Here is an 18,247-nt window from a genome sequence, read left to right as displayed (position 1 = left end):
CAATTTGGTTTAACTTCATTTGTGCATAACCCAGTTAAACAACAAATCTGATATTCATTTCTCTTACAACATCAACAGATTTTCTCCAACAATTTATAGCAAGTCATGGCAGCCTGATCTCAAAACTGTGCTTAACTTCGATTCCAGCATCTACTTCTTTATGGGAATCACTCAAAACCTAACATAGTTGCAATTTTAACCATACTGCCATTGAGCAAGGAAGCAACAATCCCTTTCATGAAATAGCTGCAAAATATTGCAAAGCTGCTGCAGTGATTTTCCAAACGCCACCTAAATCTGCACTCTCAGCAATTTGCCAATTATTCCAGCTTGAGGATTGAGCACTCAGTTCTTTGGGATCAACACGGCAAGTGAAAAAGGAACAAAGTAATGCTACTACACACTCATCTTACCAAGCTGATATGGTTGTGCCCATCAGCCTTTGAATCAACCATTGTTAAGAAAAATAAAGATGACATTACCACATCAATGGAATAAGATAAAAGTGTAGTGTAGTATGTTACACACAGACAAGTACTTGGTAGCTCAACATGGATATGATAATGACTCCTGAGTTTCACCAAGACACTTGGTCAATTACAGTCCTAAACTCCAAACTCATAAAGAGGCTTCATTGCTTTCGACTTGCAAGCCAACTTTCCAGGAAATAGACTAGAGACTAACATGGACTCGCTTCTTTCCTAATATGGACTCAACTAACATGGACTTTTCCTACTATAGTTTCCAGCAAAACAGAGCCGAAATTTATAAACATGGCACTTTTGCTGAATTATATATTTAATAATCAGTTGAATCATAAATTTACATAAAGCCAGCCCTAATGGTGGGAGAGGAGCCTGGTTAAGAAATCCCAAAGCAGCTTCCTCAGCTGTCCATTACATTAGTCACAACAATAGGGAACTCCAAACCTTCAGTGCAAAGATGATGTCAGAAAGAGGCTGAATTTGTTCTTCGAAGCTGATACTTTGTTTCAGGTGATGATTCACAAGGCGACATTTGATCAAATTCCTACAGGACCAAAAGCAAACATCCATATTGGAATAAAGTAAACATTGAAAAGTATAGAAGGACAAGAGCTTTGGAGAGAAGAAATATTTATAGAAACATCTACCAAGGACATTTGGTATATAGCAATAGGAAAAAGTTACTGTAGAGATCCCCGCAGTTTAATCACTCTGCAGGGTTTAAATTTAACAAATCACTTCTTGAAGTATGTTTCTTCATCAAATTCCTCCTTCGGTACACCTGTTGTTAGGTTTCTTAACAGTAAACAGTGACACAGTGACTGATGGCCATGTTATCGCTAGGGGTTTATTAACATGTGTACATATTATTGAGTACCAATTAACTTTGCCACATCATTTAAAAAATGTTGTATTAGAAAAACAAAGAAAAGAAGAAAATGAAAGAAAAAAAAAAGGTGGTTGTTGGCCTTTGGAGATCATTCAAGCACCCCATGGCCTTTTGGGGGGTGGTTCGTAGCCAAATTGATGGCAGGCTGCCCCCAACAACCTTTAATTTTTATTTTTTATTTTTTTATTGATGTGGCAAAGTTAACTGGTGTAGACTTGATGATATTTACGTGAGTCGATAAATTACTGTTTGTAACGTGGCCATCAACCTACAAGTCACTATTCACCGTTAAAAGAACCTAATAGCAAATATACGAAATTGGCAATTTGATAACAAAATATACGTTAAGGAGTAATTTAATAAAATTTAAACCTTAGAAAACAATTTGATAAAAGGTTAAACCATAGGACCTCAAAAATAATTTTCCCATAACAATATGTCAAGAGACTACTCTTATATCACAGCAAGTAGTAACTCATCCTCATCAAGATTTGAATTTCCTAATAAAACAAAGGCATTAAATTAACTCTAAGTGCATCTAGCAACAAAATATTAGATGGTTAACTACAGAAAATAGTATAGCATAAAATAGTATCAGCAAACATGTTGTCCAATTTTATAAAAAGCTGTACAGCAAGCAATTTAGTTGGAGGCCATTGTTGGATGGCATTTCTTTTGACTCTATCGGTGAATTGAGGTTGTTTGGTTGGAGAGAGATTTTGAGGAAGGGAAGGTGTTGGAGGTAGTGAAAGCTATGAATGGTGACAAGACACTGGACCTTGACGTTTACTCTACGGCATTTTTCCAAGCTTGCTAAGTTGTTTTAAAAGAAGACATCATGAAGGTTTCGTGATTTCCCTACTAGAGGTAATTTTGAAAGGAACCTCAATGCTATGTTTACCGCCCTCATTACAAAGATTCCAAAGGCTATTGATCCTAAGCATTTTCGCCTGATCAATCTAGTGAGTGACATTTACAAATTTTTTTGGCAAGTATCATTCCTAAGATTCTAGCAAACATACTAAAGATAGTTTTGGAGAATACTATTTTTAAGTCGCAGAATGCTTTCATCCGAGGTAGGCAGATCCTATATCCTATTCTTATTGCCAATGAATGCCTTGATAGTACAATAAGATTTGGACAATCGGGTGATCTCTACAAAATAGACTTAAAAAAAGCTTATGATCATGTTAATTGAGATTTTCTGATGTACATGCTAAGAAGGTGTAGTTTTAAGGGGAAATTGTGCTCATGGATAGCTCATTGTATTTCTTTGGTGCATTGCTCAATTTTGGTGAATGGCACTCCTACTGGTTTCTTTAATAGCTCCCGTGGCTTGAGAGAAGGGGACTTTCTATCTTCTTTGTTGTTTGTCATTGTGATAGAGGCTTCGGGTATGATGATTTCTACTACAGTGAGTAAGGGTTTGTTGTCCGACTTCTCTGTGGGAACATGGAATGTGTTTTTTTTTTTTAATTAATTAATTAATTTTTTATTTTTTATTTAAAAAAAAAAAAAAAAAATTGTATAGATCAAAAAAAGCGCAATGCGCCTCTAAGTACACAAGAAAGTATATATAGGTAGTCCAACTTAAAACCCAAAGACAAAACTCAATAAGACCGAACCCAAAAAACCCAACTAGTAAACACATCCAAACAGTAAAACCAAAAAAAGAACCCAAAGACTAAAGCCTACAATAGCCATCAGCCCTAAAAACCCAAAGCCCCTAATGCACCTTTGGAGGAAAGGAAAATGCATTTTTGGTCCCAACACAACCCGCCGGTGATGGCACCTCTCCGGAGAAGGTCTCTCTCTAGCCTCATAATTGATGGAGCATTCTAAATTCTTGAGTTCCCTATTTCCTTTCACCTTTGAGGTGTAGGGCTCCTGCTCTTCTTCAATATTCAAAAAGAGACTCAAAAGACTTTTCTCGTCACTTCCTTCACCATTAGACAATCCCACAATGGAGGCAAATTTCGCCGCATCTAGTGCGACCTCCGAATAGTTCTCCACCCCCTTCTCCGAAGTTTCCGCCACAACTTCGACAAACAACTCCTTGTTCTTATGCAACTGCTGAGCAATCTTTTCCTTCACTCTCCGGGCATACCCTATTTGAGATTTGGAGATAGAGGAGTAAATTGGAGTACCACCCTCCGACATGCGAGGAAAAGGTTCGCTGGGTCTCAAACCCAGCTCGGCCGCGTGCTTCTTCAAAGAACAGACCTGTGATTCTTCAACAACACCCTTAGAACCCTTAACTGACGATGAAGCCTCCTTCATCGCAGGCAGAGAAGGAGAAGCATTTCTAGACCCTAAAAACCCCCAACGGAGCAACCCTTTCCCCGATGCAATCTTAATAGGCTCAACCTCCTTTGCCGGAACAGCACCAACTCCCACCGGAGGGACAAAGACCACCGCTAGAGACTCTGGAGAGCCAGAGGCCTCTGTCGGAGAGACAAGGGCCTCCGCCGTATCATCAGGAGAAACAGTCACCGGAGTGGTCAACCGGATCTGGGCAGTCTCCAACAACAAAGCAACCTCCGTCGAAGAGACAGGGGCCTCCGCTGTAGTAGCGTGAGAAACAGGTGCCGCCGCCGGCAGCAGCATGAGAAGACCCCGACGCATAGCCCTGATGAGGTAACTCCAGAACCTCCACCAACGCAAGCGCGGAATCATCACTGGAAACCACGGCGAGACCACCAGCGACCGACGCAAATGACTCAGAAGCACAAGACTCCCGACGAGCGGCCGGAAACCTAACATCACCCGGCGAGGCAAACATGCACCGGGGAGACATTGGCAAATACTTAAAATGATGCTTCCAACCCTTGCGCCAACCGGACTTAGAGATACCCAGCGTGATTGGGCTTAAGGAAACACTAGCCCAACAAGGACCCGGCCCAATTCGGTTCGAAAAAAATTGCAGCGTCTTAATCTTCTTCTTCTTCTTCGTATGGTTAGCCACCGGGATAGAACATGAAACAGAATTAGTAGGCTCCAGCGTCTCCAACTCAAAACAATCCACCACTACCCGCGACTCATAATCTTCGAGCCCCAGCTCAAAAAAGGGCTTCACCGGGAATAGATCAAGAGGTTGCGAAGATCTTACCCTCCTCCCAACGAGGAGCACCTCAGAGTCAGGCGCCACTCAAAGAACCTCCTCAAAGGAGCGCCCAGAATGACATCCAGAAGTGGATTCTCCCAAACCAAACTTGAGCTGCGTCCCCGGAACAAAGTGCATAGAGGCCTGAATCCTCCGCAACTCACTTGCAAATTGACGCCATCCCCTCCCATCACAGCCCTCTGGGAGCCAAATGATTCCTTTACGACCTCCCTCGGCAAAGACAACCACCTCCAAGAAGCTACCTGCCTTATTGACACCCCCATGCACATCAAAGCCTTATCAACCTCATGGTAAGACTTGGCAATATCAACCTTCACCTGAGATTGACTCGCCTCCTCAACTGTATCCACCAACCATGAAGCACAAGGTTGACTCACGAAGATTACCCCTACAAACCCTTTTCTCTTTTTCCTCCAAACGAAGATCAAGACACCCTTCCTTTGCCGACAGGCAAAAAGATTTCGCTTCAATGAAGAATGCCGTTCCATTGAGGCTCACCAGAGCCTAGCGCACAGCGCCGCCGCTAAGGCGGAAAACTATCTTACTAACCTAAAAAGTGTAGAGAGAGAGAGAGGAAAAAAAAAGTGTTATGGGAACATGGAATGTTAGTGGGATTGATATCTCTCATCTTCTGTTTGTGGATGATACTTTGATTTTCTGTGAAGCAAACCAAAATCATCTACGTCATTTGCTGTTCTTGTTCTTATGTTTTGGAGCTGTCGGGCTTGAAGATCAATTTGGCTAAGTCGGAATTGATTCCTATGGGAAATGTTGATAATGTGGATGAGTTGGTTAGGTATTCTAGGATGTGGGATTTCTTCTTTGCCTTTGAAGTATCTTGATCTTCTGTTGGGGGTCTCCTACAAGGACAAGCCTATTTGCGACAGTGTTATTGAAAAGATCAGTTGGCTAGTTGAAAAAAGGAAGTAGATGTCTAAGTGTGGTAGGGTTATCCTAATTAAGAGCACATTTTCTAATTTGCCTACGTATTTCATGTCCCTCTTCCCTTTTCCTGTGGGTGTTGCAAATCATATTGAGAAGGTTTAGCAAGATTCTTATGGGGTGAATTAGGCAAAGAGTTCAAATATCATTTGGTAAGTTATTCCATGGTTTGTTCTCCAAGGGAAGGTTGGGGGTTGATGTTCAATGTGCTCTCTTAGGAAAATGGCTATGGAGCTATGTGCATGAGAGAAAGGCTAAATGGAGAGTTGTGGTGAGCTCTAAGTTTAACAGTTCATGGGATGGGTCGTTTTCTAAAGAATCTCTTGCAACGTAAGGGCAGGGGTTATGAAAGAATATTAGGAGGGATTGGGGGAAGTTTTCAAGTTAGAGTGAGACAGGAAGGTGAAGACAAGCTTTGGTGGGCCCCTCCAAAGGAAGCTTGTTTGATGTTAGATCCTTCTATAATATCTTGGTTGTAATGATGGCCTTCTTTTCCCTTGGAAGAGTGTTTGGCAGACTAAGATTCCTTTGAAGGCAGCCTTTTTTTCTTAGTTGCCATTGACAATCTTAAGAAGTAGCATGTTGTTGTGGTCGATAGATGTTGTATGTATAAAAGGAATAGGAAGTCCATGGACAATTTTCTTCTCCATGGTGGGGTTGCTTGTGCCTTATGGAATGTTTTTTTTTTTTTTTGTACTTTGGTCTGTCTTGAGTTATGTAGTTGAGTTGTATGCTTGTTGGTGAACTGTCAGCAGCATTCAGAGTGTTACTATGTGGAAGATAGTGCATTTGTGCCTTTTGTGGTGTTTGTGGAAGAAAATGAATGACATAAGTTTTGAGGACCGTGTGAGGACGTTAGACGAATACAAGTCTTTTTTCTTTAATACTCTGTATCTTTAGACAGCTGCGTTTGTTTATCCTTTGGTGCTTAGTTACTATGATTTCCTTATTCTTTTTATCCTTCTAGCTAGGTAATTTCTCCTTCTAGCTATATGTTTTCTTTTATATACTTCGTGTGTAGCTAGGGCCGCCTTACGCTTTTTAATAATATCTTAATTACTTACAAAAAAAAAAAAATTAGTAGTTAAATGACCCAACTAGGTAAGTCCAACAGGTCCAATGTCATGCTCCAGTATGCTCACCTATTTTGCTGGAAAAGCTTATAAACTGGGCAAGTCATAAGAAAGGTGAGACATAGGCTTGAAAATCTAATCTTAATTATAAGACGTAATTAAATGCCGCTAAATCATGCATATTTCGACACCAACATCAATAAAATAATAGTTTATGTATACATGCATAACTTGTATGTAACTTCACATCCACTAACACAAACACTGATAGATAGGTAAGAGTAATAAGTCTAAATGCACACATCTCTATATGCACAACATCCTAATTACAGCTTCATTTAATTAAATGTTCATATTCATAAGCAATAATACCAACAAGCCGTAAGCATATCAACTTTTCCTTGGTAAGTGCCATTTAAAGTGAATTTGTTTTCTCTTAATGTCTAACTATGGCATTCTGATTGTTTTTTAGCCAAATTACAGCGTTAACCCCACATTGCAACAATGATCAGGCCAAAAATGAATGACTTGTTATGAGACCATGCAAACAGAAGTAATTCTTAAACAATGAGAGGCCAAATAGAAAATTCATTCATTAGCAGCAATTGTAATGGTTAACTAACTAAGTCTTTGACTTTCTTATTTGAGTCCCTTCTAGGAAAGAACTGCGTTTTTTATGCATATGCAAGAAAAAAAGTTCTTGTGCAGTGAAAAATGCAAGCACAGAGTCAACCCTAAACTTAAAAGGACGAGAAGTACAACTACACTACAAGTTATCAATTATCCTCTCTTAAGGGGAGAATGGAATATGTTGATTGATAGGAAAGACCTCCAACCACTCTCAAGCCATCCTCACAGGGACAATCCATCAATCATCATCAATCAAGTTCTACTTCCATAAATGATGTCATTCCCCTCAAGAATATCATTAAGCAGATATAAGGCACCCAATCAGGTACATGCTAGACTTCATGTAGCTCTTTATTCCAATTTAGGCCCTTGCCTTCTATGTTTTGATTCATGTTTGAGGATGAAATTAGTTGCTAAAGATCCTTAAAATAGTATTTGCTCCCTTAGTTTGCTTCACTTTTGGGAGATTTTTGAGAACATGGAACAAAGGAAATTGACTCTAGATCAGGACCATCCAGTAGCCTAAAGATGTTGTGATTCAAACATGTAAGCTGGACGTTCAACAATGTCTCAGGATGAGGCTCACTAACAAGTTGACAATAGTCCAATCAGTATGGGACCTCCTGACCTAGCGGAAGCGAAACTAATTAAAATTGACAGTAAGACTCAAAATAGAGAGGAAAATAACTCAAGAATATTTGATTGATTTTGAATGCTTAAGTCGTGCGACATGTACATTATATAGAGGAGAAATTGGAACAAAAAAAAAAATTACTTGTAAAGATAAATTAATTGCAGACAGCTCTTATTTCAAGCAAAATACTCTTACTTGCAAACTACTCCTATTATGCTTCATTAATACTAGATAAATTAAGAAATTGCAGTTAACTGCAGTTGGCCTTTCTGTGAGTAAACCTGGGCCAGCATTCAATGCTGGTCAAAATCATATGATTGCCCGGTTGGTTAAATGCTATTAGTGGCAATTCATCCTACATAACGTCCATACAACCTAGACCAAAACTTCCCATTAGGTCAATGCCATACTGTGTAAATAACCAGAGGCCAGAAAAGAAAATGACTCTTCTGAATAATCACCACATCCAGCAGGTAAACCAAACTTAGTTTATTAAAACTCTCCATAGAAATACTATGATATTGTTTGACAAAAGAAAAAAAAAAAAAAAAAAATCTGCGCACATTGATCATATTTCAACCTTGGATGATTAATCACCCGAAAATAAAAGCAAATGATAAATGACAGTGTGTCTGTCTAGTGCCAAGTAAAATGCAGCTTTTCTTCATCCAAACCATATGTTTTACACCTAAAACTGTTGACAAGATCCCAAATCCAATGCTTATGATTTGTCTTTGAAGGGAACCTTAGATATTACAGCCGACTCCCAACACTACCAAAACCTCCCATTCTCTAGCTATGCAACATTTAGAGCTGAGACCTACCCCAACACCAAAATGGTGGATGAAGTGTGAAATCTGCTGTTGGTTAACAAATACTTATAATAAAGCCTTTAGCTAAATCCATCTTAGGGCTTGATACAAAATAAAGAACAAAAGCATCATGAAAAGATATTGATGTACATAATATACTTTGGAATTTTAAAGTACATCCACAAACAGCTATAAACCTAAAATAGCCCCCTCACAACCAGAAGCAGATGTCCGTGGAGCACTAACAATGAACATAGGACACAGGAAATTACAAGATACAGACACATAGAAGGCAAATTTTTTTTTTTTTTTTGGGGGGGGAAGGGGGGCCGGGGATGAAAAGCTTATCTAACCAGGAGAGGAATCAAACCAAAATAATTAATAACTCAATTCAAGAACTGCACAACCCATAATTCACTATTTATCAGAGTCTAAAATTTCCTCTATTTCCAAAAAAAAAAAAAAGAAGAGGAAGGGTTGAACCAGATCAATCTAGTTTACTAAACATTCGCCTTTTTTTTTTTTTACCTTCTCTATTCTGCAAAGGTGAGAAGAGATGGAAAAGATGGGATAATTTGGAGTCTCTAGAAGAAGAAAACATTCTCAGATAAGTACTATGACACTTTACAGAAATTCTACCACTGCATTTGCGTGGACGAATATTTGATGTGTAGATCATTATTCAATTTGTGCTGCATAGGTAAACGAAATGCTCAACCTATACCATTTACTGCTTGGTAGCAAGGTAGTTTTGGTCCCTTTTATTTTTCATAGTTTGGTATGTCGTGGCTAGGCCAGTGATTGACTCATAGGATGACAGAAATATTATCTCGTTTGTTATTCTGTCGCATTTGTCATGATATATATGGGGCAAGAAGAAGAGCCACACAATTTTGGAGTTGCCGATCTCGCTGTTTTAAAACTGAAGTTCATTTTTTGACACTTCCATTTGTTTGGATGGCATATTTATATTATTCCTTCACTTCCCTTAAAATTCTTTTAGATATTTTCGATTTTTAGATCTCAACTTTTTAGGGATATTCTTTTTCACAATGCCCGTGTCCTCTTAAATTATGGGAGTAAAAGCAACTATAAATCAAAAGGTGATTTTTAATATGTTTGACTATAAAAGTCTATGAGTCAAAGTCTACATGTATCCAGCTGTCCGGTAGCATTGTTAAAGAGTCAGTAAGCGAGCTATCACTAAAATAGTAAAGTCCCAGGTTTTAAGGTCTGATTCATTCTAGAATCTAGTGAGTTCACCTCGATAAATAGGCAGGCTTGCATGCATTTCATAATGATGAATGAATGAAAGAAATCAGTTCCTAAGACTCTTCTGGTTGATTCCAGAGTTTGAAGGCAAAAACCTTCATATAATTAAGATCAGATCTTGATTTCAGATCTGTCAGAGGTGGAACCCTCCCACTTCTAATTCCATATATAACATCCCACCCCTTCCTTTTTTTTATGATGGGAAACCTCGACAAGGCAGAGCCCTTCGGAGTAAACCTCAGACCTATGCACCGCACTCTCGGAAGTTTCCCTACACGGATCAAAATAAATTGCTAGCTTTTTACACCAGGGAGAGTTTGCACCTAGGCTAGCAAGTCTCAAACTTAGGATCTAAGAGTATTAGCAACAGCTTCCCTTTGATTTTTCCTAAGTTTAGGGAACAAAACTACTTTTTATTTCCCTATCCAAATATTTCACAATAGTTTCCCTTACCTTTCCCTATACCATTAAAGTATTATTTATTTACAAAATACAAGTTCCACACCTACCCTCCAATAAAATACTTGTTGGTATTTTCCTGCTCTGCGGCATTTATATATTTTATTAGTCATCCAGAAAAAAATAATCATAGAGATAAATATTGTACAAGTAACATCTATACCAACCCATGTATTGGCAAAATTAACATTCTACATAAACAATACAATATTTAATATACATGCAGATAAATCATTTTCCGTTAATGATGACCAGAGAAGAATGAATGAGTAAGTTAGGTATCACAACTCATAAAGAGACAAATATAACTGACATAAAGCACAAATATATAGTTGTGTACCCATCAGAATAATCTGGTGAGCGGCAGTGTATAACTTGCTTTGCATAAAAACACACAACACTACTGTCTGTGTCCACAAATTAGAGGTCAGAACAATTCATGGTGAAGAAATTGTCCTAAATGCTGCTTCATCTATTAAGTAGCGACAGAGATCCCCAATCTTGGTCTTACTTCATTTTATATCCTCCAAAGCAATTAAACCACACAGGCTGACAAAGTATTTATATTAGGAACACAGCATTATTTTGCTTAGATAGCCACCACTTCCATCAAGGACGGAGATAACACACTCAACACGATCAACATAGATAAATACCAGATATTTTCTATTTAGTGCGATAATGAACATTTATGCCGAAAACTAGTGGCTTTTTTATTGCACAATGGACTACTCAGAAAGTTTTTTATCAACAAAGTTGCAGGATAACAGAAACACAGTCAAGTTTATTTACCTAAAACCAATTACTACAGAAACCCATTTCTAAAGTTAATCAAAACCTTCAAACCAGATTTAAGGTAGGAGATGACTTTAAGATTAGGTTTTGGAATGACAAGTGGTGTGACATCAGGCCCTCAAGGAAGCTTTTCCAGTTTTGTATAATATAGCTCGCATCAAGGATGCCTCCTTGGCAGATCATTTTGGGGTTTCTTGTAGCTGCCATTTGTGGAACGTAAGCCTTATCAGAGTGGCTCACGATTGGGAGATTGAAGTCTTTGCTTCATTTTTCAATTTGTTGTATTCCTTTGGAGCAGGCAGAAAAGGTGAAGATCAGCTTTGTTGGGTCCTTTCCAAGAGAGAGTTGTTCAATGTTAGATCGTTTTATAACGTCTTTGTCCCCCATGATGGCACTCATTTCCCTCAAAAGTGTAAACGGTAGAATAAGGTCCCCTTGAGAGCGGTGTTCTTTGCTTGGTCGGTTGCCCTAGGGAAAATCCTTATCATCGATAACCTTAGGAACTGGCATTTCATTGTAGTGGACTGGTGCTATATATGTAAGAGATGTGGGGAGTCTGTAGATCATCTTTTTCTACATTGTGAGTTGCTAGTGCCTTATGAAGTGTTATCTTTAGTCCTACTACTCTTATTTGGGTAATACCTAGGAGAGTGGTTGACTTGTTCGCTTGTTTTTTTTTTTTTTTTTTTGTGTAAGTAATCAACAATCATTAAAAGCAAAAACCGCTACTCAGGTGCATAAAGAGAACACAAGGGAAACACCTAACTACAAGGAGAAAAAAGAATAAGAAAATTATGAAAACTAAGCTTCCATGGAGCTAAAAATGCAGCTATCCAAGTGTATAGAGTTAAAAAGAAAAAAGACTCGAATTCTGCCAACATCCTCTCACGATCCTCAAAACTTCTGTCATTTCTTTCCCTCTAAAGACACTACAAGAGGCAAGAATGCACCATCTTCCACCTATTTGCTTGTTGGAGAGGGTTGAGTGGCAATCCCCAAAGTGCAACAGTGTGGAAGATGATTTCATCCTGTCTTTTGTGGTGTATTTGAGGGAAAAGAAATGCTTAGGGTTTTGAAGACCGCAAGATGATGGTGGCGGATTTAAAATCCTTCTTCAATACTCTTTTCCACTAGGCTTATTTTCATGATTTTTTTTATTCTTTTTTCTTTCTAGTTATGTGTTCTTCTTGTATACATGAGTGTGCCTTTTGCACTTTTAACGATATTTTGATTACTTATAAAAAAAAAAAAATTATTCAAAAAATTTCTAGAAGATTTCAAGGGAGATTTATCTACATTCTTTTTTTTGATAAGTAATAAGTATATTACCAAACGCGCAGAGGGGCACAACCCATGCACACAGGATGTATACAAAAGAACCCCTACTGATTAGAAAAAGAATTACAAAGCTCTAAAAAATAAGAAAATGTAGACTCATGCGAGTGAGACCAAGTCACTCTCCAAGAGAACAAAGTATTTAACTATCTACATTCTTAGTGAGACCTTCCAAATACTTTTCAGAAACAATGCGGTAAAAGCAACATTTTCATATGGTAATTTTTATAAGGCTCATTACAATTGTGATTCTCAATATAAGCAACTAAGGTTCGTGGTGCATAATCCAAATGCTCCACACATGCCAACATTGTTTCTCATTACAATCACACTACATATCATTGTGGTCTTCAAACTGCCCTTAGGTATCACATTTTCAAATTCAGTAAGAGTCATATATTACATTTCCTTTATTGATAGTTAAGATCTGTACTAATTTCATATAAACCATAGATTATAGAAGTCTATACTTGGCATAGAACTAAGATTCTTTATTCTTTACTTTTTAGTTGCCATCCAACTATAAGAATAAGTTAAATCAACTGATTATATGTTTGTAAAGAAATTCCTTCCTTTCTGTGCTCTATACATGAAAATTCTTGTTTCGATGAACTATCAGATTGGTTTATGTCTTCACCCAATAGATCTCGACTCCACAGTTCATCCTTCGCCATTTTCTTATAAGGGGAAGAGGTTCCATTTGATGTAGAAATCATATATTTGAGGTGGCAACAGCTAACTATCTTTACGAAGATGAAGAAGTTCACCACACAAGAAGTCAAACAAGTAATCAAAAGATAAACTTATGTAATAGAAACGCACGAGAAAACAAATAAAGATTAAAGTATCAATAATATAAACACATGAGAAAACAAATAAAGAACTAAAACCTGAGACACTGATGAAAGGTTTTCTTACCTTCTCTTTCTTGAGTTTGATATTCTCCTCTTCCAATAGTGAAACCTTGCCCACCAGTTCGTTATGGTAAGCCTGTGCAGTTCCACATGAATCAGCAATGGTCATGGATTATTGGTAAAGATAGGATCAACCAACATAAGTAAATTCAGAAAGGAAACAACACACTTAGAAGCCTACCTGTTTTCTAGCTCGTGAGCGCGCAGCTGATTCCCTGTTCTTGATTTTTCTCTTTAGCCTCCTTTCCATAGTCTTCTCCAACGTATCTGAGCCATTCCTTTTCCGTCCTGGCATTGTTGTATCTGATAAGGTGCCAGTTGAAGGGGATGATGACAAACCCATTTTCAGAGAAAAACTCTGCTCAGCCATATCCAACTCCATGGTAGGACCTATAGAAGCATCAGCAAAAAGCCCTGCTTGTACCAAGAAGTCTTCTAAAGTCATTTCCCCAAGCGTCATATTTCTATCCTGACCCCTCATGCCTTCACCGTACCTCTTATTCTGCCCTTGTTGAATCTCTCTCCACACTTGATCAACCGTCTTCCCACTCAATGCCCTGGCCAATGTTGCACTGGCCTGCCGTTGGAGGGAAGACGACGACGAGGAGTTCTCATTGTCCATTCCCATGGATTGATTTGCTTCAGCAGTCCACACTTTCTGAAGAAGCTCATCAAGGTTCATGCTACCCACTGGTTTCCCCATGTCTCCCAACTGATTTTTAACTTCGTCTAGGGTGAGGTTATACCATGAGCTCTGCCTTAACAATGGGGATGGCTGTAAATGAGGCTGTTGGCCATTGGCTTGAGACCCCATTGTTTGAATCCCCATAGAACAAAAACCTATAGTTGCAAAAAACGCAAGATTACTCAAAATTAGTAGGCAATGACTAGAAACCCTAGGGCGCTATTTGGGTAGGTTTTTTTTTAAAAAAATTAAATTAAATTAAAATAGTTCTACAACTGAAAGACCAAAAATAAAAATCAAGAAGAAGTAATGCGAATGAACACCGATGTATACCCAAATTACCTACCATACTGCTCAAACGAATTCTAGTAATGCTTCATTTGTTTTCTAACAAAATTCTTTCCAACCAAAAAATAAAATAAAAACTGACAGACACAGACAAATTTTCCCGACATTTCTCGGCAGCCAGAAGAGAGTGAAAGTGAGCCTAAAAAATCCATCTCTCATCCATTTATTTTAAACGAGAGATTTCCCTCCCTCCCTCCCACTCTCAAAGAAAGAGCAAGAAAGAGGGAAGTGCCAATCAAAGTTCTCACTTGGCATCGAATCAAAGCAAGAAAGATCGTATCAATCAAAATCAAATATTGAAATGTCAAAATTGAAGTTCATTATGCAATATAATAATAATAATAACAATAATAATAATAAAAGATTGTGATACCGCAGTAGCAGCCAAAAATTGTCAGAGATTATTTTTGAAACTGAAAATTAAAATAAAAGGAAGTAAAGAAGTAAAGAAAATCTACCAGGAGAAAATGGAAGAGAATTATGGGATGACGGGAAAATAGATCTTTTTCGCTGAGTCGTAAATTACACCAGGAACCCACGACTGGAGCAACAAAACACAACCCGGAGATTAGGAGATGAAAAGGAGGAACCCAAAATTAATGGCTTTTTCTGTTGTGTATTCAGTTTGAGGTTGGCTCATTGATTCTTTGCCTGTTGCACCTTCGTCTTCGACGCTGGGTCTGTCGCTTGAATCCATCGGGTCGGATCATTTCTCTTTTTCTTTTTTTCTTTTTTTAAAAGTCCTTTGTTTTGTTTTTAGTTTATTTGAGAAGGGTCCAGTTGGTTATCGAAAAAAATAATTAAATAAATTAGTAGACTAAAGCCTTCACTCCAGCTCAAATCCTTTCACCTCTAAGAAATAATTCAATTGGTTGGGTATCACGCATCACGAAACGAAGGTTATTAGTTTAAATTTTTATTCCTCTCTTATGTAGACGCATAAAAAAAAAAAATCAAATCAAATTCCTAACCATTTGAAAATTACCTTGCCATTAATCTTTGTTTTTTAATAATTAAGAAGGAATTAAATTAAAACTTGGAAATAATATATAATTGGTTGCTCATTGAAAGAATTTGATGAGTACCCTTTCTCTATTTTGACAAGACTTGAGCCCCACTAGAGCGAAGAGTTGGCTTATGGACATAGAAAAGCTACCCAGAGCTATGGGTTGTAAAATAGAGTAGAGAGTCAAGTATACCGCCTATAAGTTTTCTGAAGTAGCAAGAAGGTGGTGCACGAAGAGGGATTTGCTAATTATGTAATGGGGAAATGAGGAAGCTATTACGTAGGCCTGAATCAAGGAAGAGTTCAGTCAACAATACTCTCAAAATTCGAGAAAGAGGTTATTTGTAACACCCTCAAAACTAACCTTGGTCAGCCTAGTAGGGTTACTGACAATTACCCCAGTTTAACCAACTGGTAGCTAAATGGAGAACCTTCCCTCTAAGCATTATCAGAGTTAATGCATAGGAATATAAAATAAATCAGAGAAATCTATAGATCATCACGGTACAAGTATAAGGCAAACCTGATAACAACATGAAGATCTTAAAGTAAAATTTGTAGTAGCAACCATACCACCCTTGGGTTCTAGGAACAAGCTCCCTATAAGAGTAATAACCGCGTAAGTCTAATGACTTAATAAGCAAACCTCACAATTCGGTATGACATGAGCTCATGATTATTAAGCAGAAATAAATGTGCAGTTCTTGGTAAACATTGAAAATGAGGGATTGTCCCTGTTAATACACCATAAAAGTATCGTTTGGTTAATAAAAGAGTGGTATACTACCGACGGCAATCACCTAAGTATTTTAATTCAACAAAACTAATACTTTATAGGTTGTAACTATCATATATAATCTACCCGAGATATTACCACTTTAGCTAGGTTGGCGCTATTCTGAGGGACCTATAATATAATACTGACCACCTGTTAAGGCTGCGCTGGTCACGAAACAATCATTGAATCCAATGCCCATATAATAACATACACATTTGACCATAGAATCAAGTTTATATAGTAAGCCCATAGCCATTATACCACACGTATCGGTGTACTATGTCATACAATGTATCTTATCAATTGGTTATTAAAGCAATTACCAAGTTATTACAAAAATGTAGACATGGTCATATCATACTCATGGTCAATCAACTGACATATCCCACGTTTTTAAGAAAAGTGTTCGTAAGTGTTTACTTACATAATACACTCGCTCAAGTCCTCCGACATCATGAATCACTACTATAATGAAACATGATTCATCGTTATAAGTAGTACTAGAGAACTCTACGAGGGTCCATCTAATGAAAAGGGCCACTAAAACCTTTGTACACATTTATGGGGCTAAGGGGCGTGTAACCCACTCTCTGGCCAAGCGCTCGCCCTAGGGAACGAGCGTTCGGCTAGGGGCTAGGGTTTGGCCAGAAATCCCCAAAAATGCTCCTAGGCTTCTATCTTAAGCTATGAGTTGGTGTCTTCTCTCCTAGGCTTAAAATAAACACATATGACACTAGATAATACAACCAAAAAGAACTGAAGAAAAGCGTTTAAAGCCCTTTTTAAACATTCATGGTGTAGTTAAGAAATAGGAACATCCAAGTGCAAAACGTATTCTCATGAAACTTTTAAAGATAACAAGGGTGGGTTGAAAACCTTTTGAAATCATTCTTTGCTTTCACAAGAAAACTGAGTATAAGGACTTGTCATGGTGTTTTAAAACTTATAACAATAAAAGAGTAGTGACAACATTTAGGAAAACATAAAAGAATGATTAAGAAGTCACCTCAGAAGATAGCTAACTCTACACCTCCTCATTCTCCAAGAACGCTCACAAACCTCACAAACTCTCAAAACCAACCAAGCATGGTTTCGTTAGGGCAACAAAGGCTAAAATGAGGGGTAAGGGTTGTCTAAGGGATGGGTTTATATAGGGGAAACAACTGAGGGTGCTGTAGGAAAAATCCTAAAATAGGTGCGAGCACTCATGTACTATTAGGTTGAGCACTCGTGTACTGTTCATTACGGGTTAAAAATGTTTTTCAGGAGTACAATTTGGGTATTGTACAAGGGTCTGAAATTTGGTTAACTAGTGCTCGTGTACTGTTCACGCGAGCGCTCGTGTACTGTTCACAAAAGGTAAAAAATGCTCAGAGGTACGATTGGGTTTTGCACAAGGGGTAATACACTATTCATACGAGCGCTCGTGTGGTCCCCTAGGCGAGCACTCTGTAACGCCCTATAAATTAATTAACTGGTAATTTAATTCTAGGGTTCATCTCCCATCCTTATTGCACTCTGAACAAGACTCAGGACCTCTACTCCTAAAAAACGAGGATACTAAATAGCGGAAACAAAAAGATTCTATAAACATAATCGTTACAAACAGAACATTTACCAAAGATCGTCAAGTAGTTATACAAGTTATCATCTTTACAAGGGATCTATGATACACCTTAATATCCAAGCATGCATAAAAGCTCTAAGTCTACAACATAACTCAAAAGTACTAGTTATCATGAGTACCCGCCTAAGCTTGAAATAAGTCATTAAGCATCTCCCAGGTCGAATCCTCCAAGATAACCGACTGCTCGTGGTATTCATCTTTTGCTAAACTATCTATAACAGTATAGTTGTACATGTGGAGAAAAAGGAAAATCATACAAGGATAAGTTCAACGACTTAGTGAGTATAAATGCACATAATGTACTCGTCATTAAATGGTGAACTTAGTTATTTATAAAGCACATGCAACATTATGAGATGACAGTTTATCATGGATATGATATAGATATAATATATCCTTATAATCATGAGTAACAGTAATAGTTCAACCGTATGGTCTA

The 18,247-nt window shown here is 37.9% G+C and overlaps 1 protein-coding gene across 1 annotated transcript; it reads right to left on the bottom strand.

Annotated features, from left to right (window-relative positions):
- Positions 1-454: 454 nt before the first annotated feature.
- Positions 455-15,112, bottom strand: LOC132164736 (ABSCISIC ACID-INSENSITIVE 5-like protein 2). The gene is made up of 4 exons (XM_059575291.2): positions 14,856-15,112; positions 13,546-14,204; positions 13,369-13,440; positions 455-1,029 (listed from the first exon to the last, which is right to left on the bottom strand). Exons 2-4 carry the CDS (start codon positions 14,191-14,193, stop codon positions 949-951), a joined length of 801 nt encoding a protein of 266 aa, XP_059431274.1. The 5' UTR covers positions 14,194-14,204; positions 14,856-15,112; the 3' UTR covers positions 455-948.
- Between the last annotated feature and the right edge of the window lie 3,135 nt (positions 15,113-18,247).

Source organism: Corylus avellana, chromosome 8 (genome assembly GCF_965113065.1).
Source record: "Corylus avellana chromosome 8, dhCorAvel1.hap1.2, whole genome shotgun sequence".
Lineage (NCBI taxonomy): Eukaryota > Viridiplantae > Streptophyta > Magnoliopsida > Fagales > Betulaceae > Corylus > Corylus avellana.
This window is presented reverse-complemented; position numbering and strand designations above follow the sequence as displayed.

Bases quoted from the DNA above. Each gene is read 5' to 3' on its own strand.
- LOC132164736 (XM_059575291.2), bottom strand. From the start codon at position 14,193: ATGGGGATTCAAACAATGGGGTCTCAAGCCAATGGCCAACAGCCTCAT. The intron at 13,441-13,545 runs GTAGGCTTCTAA...GGAACTGCACAG, and splicing joins GCTCACGAGCTAGAAAACAG to GCTTACCATAACGAACTGGT. The intron at 1,030-13,368 runs GTAAGAAAACCT...TTGGTCCTGTAG, and splicing joins TCAAACTCAAGAAAGAGAAG to GAATTTGATCAAATGTCGCC.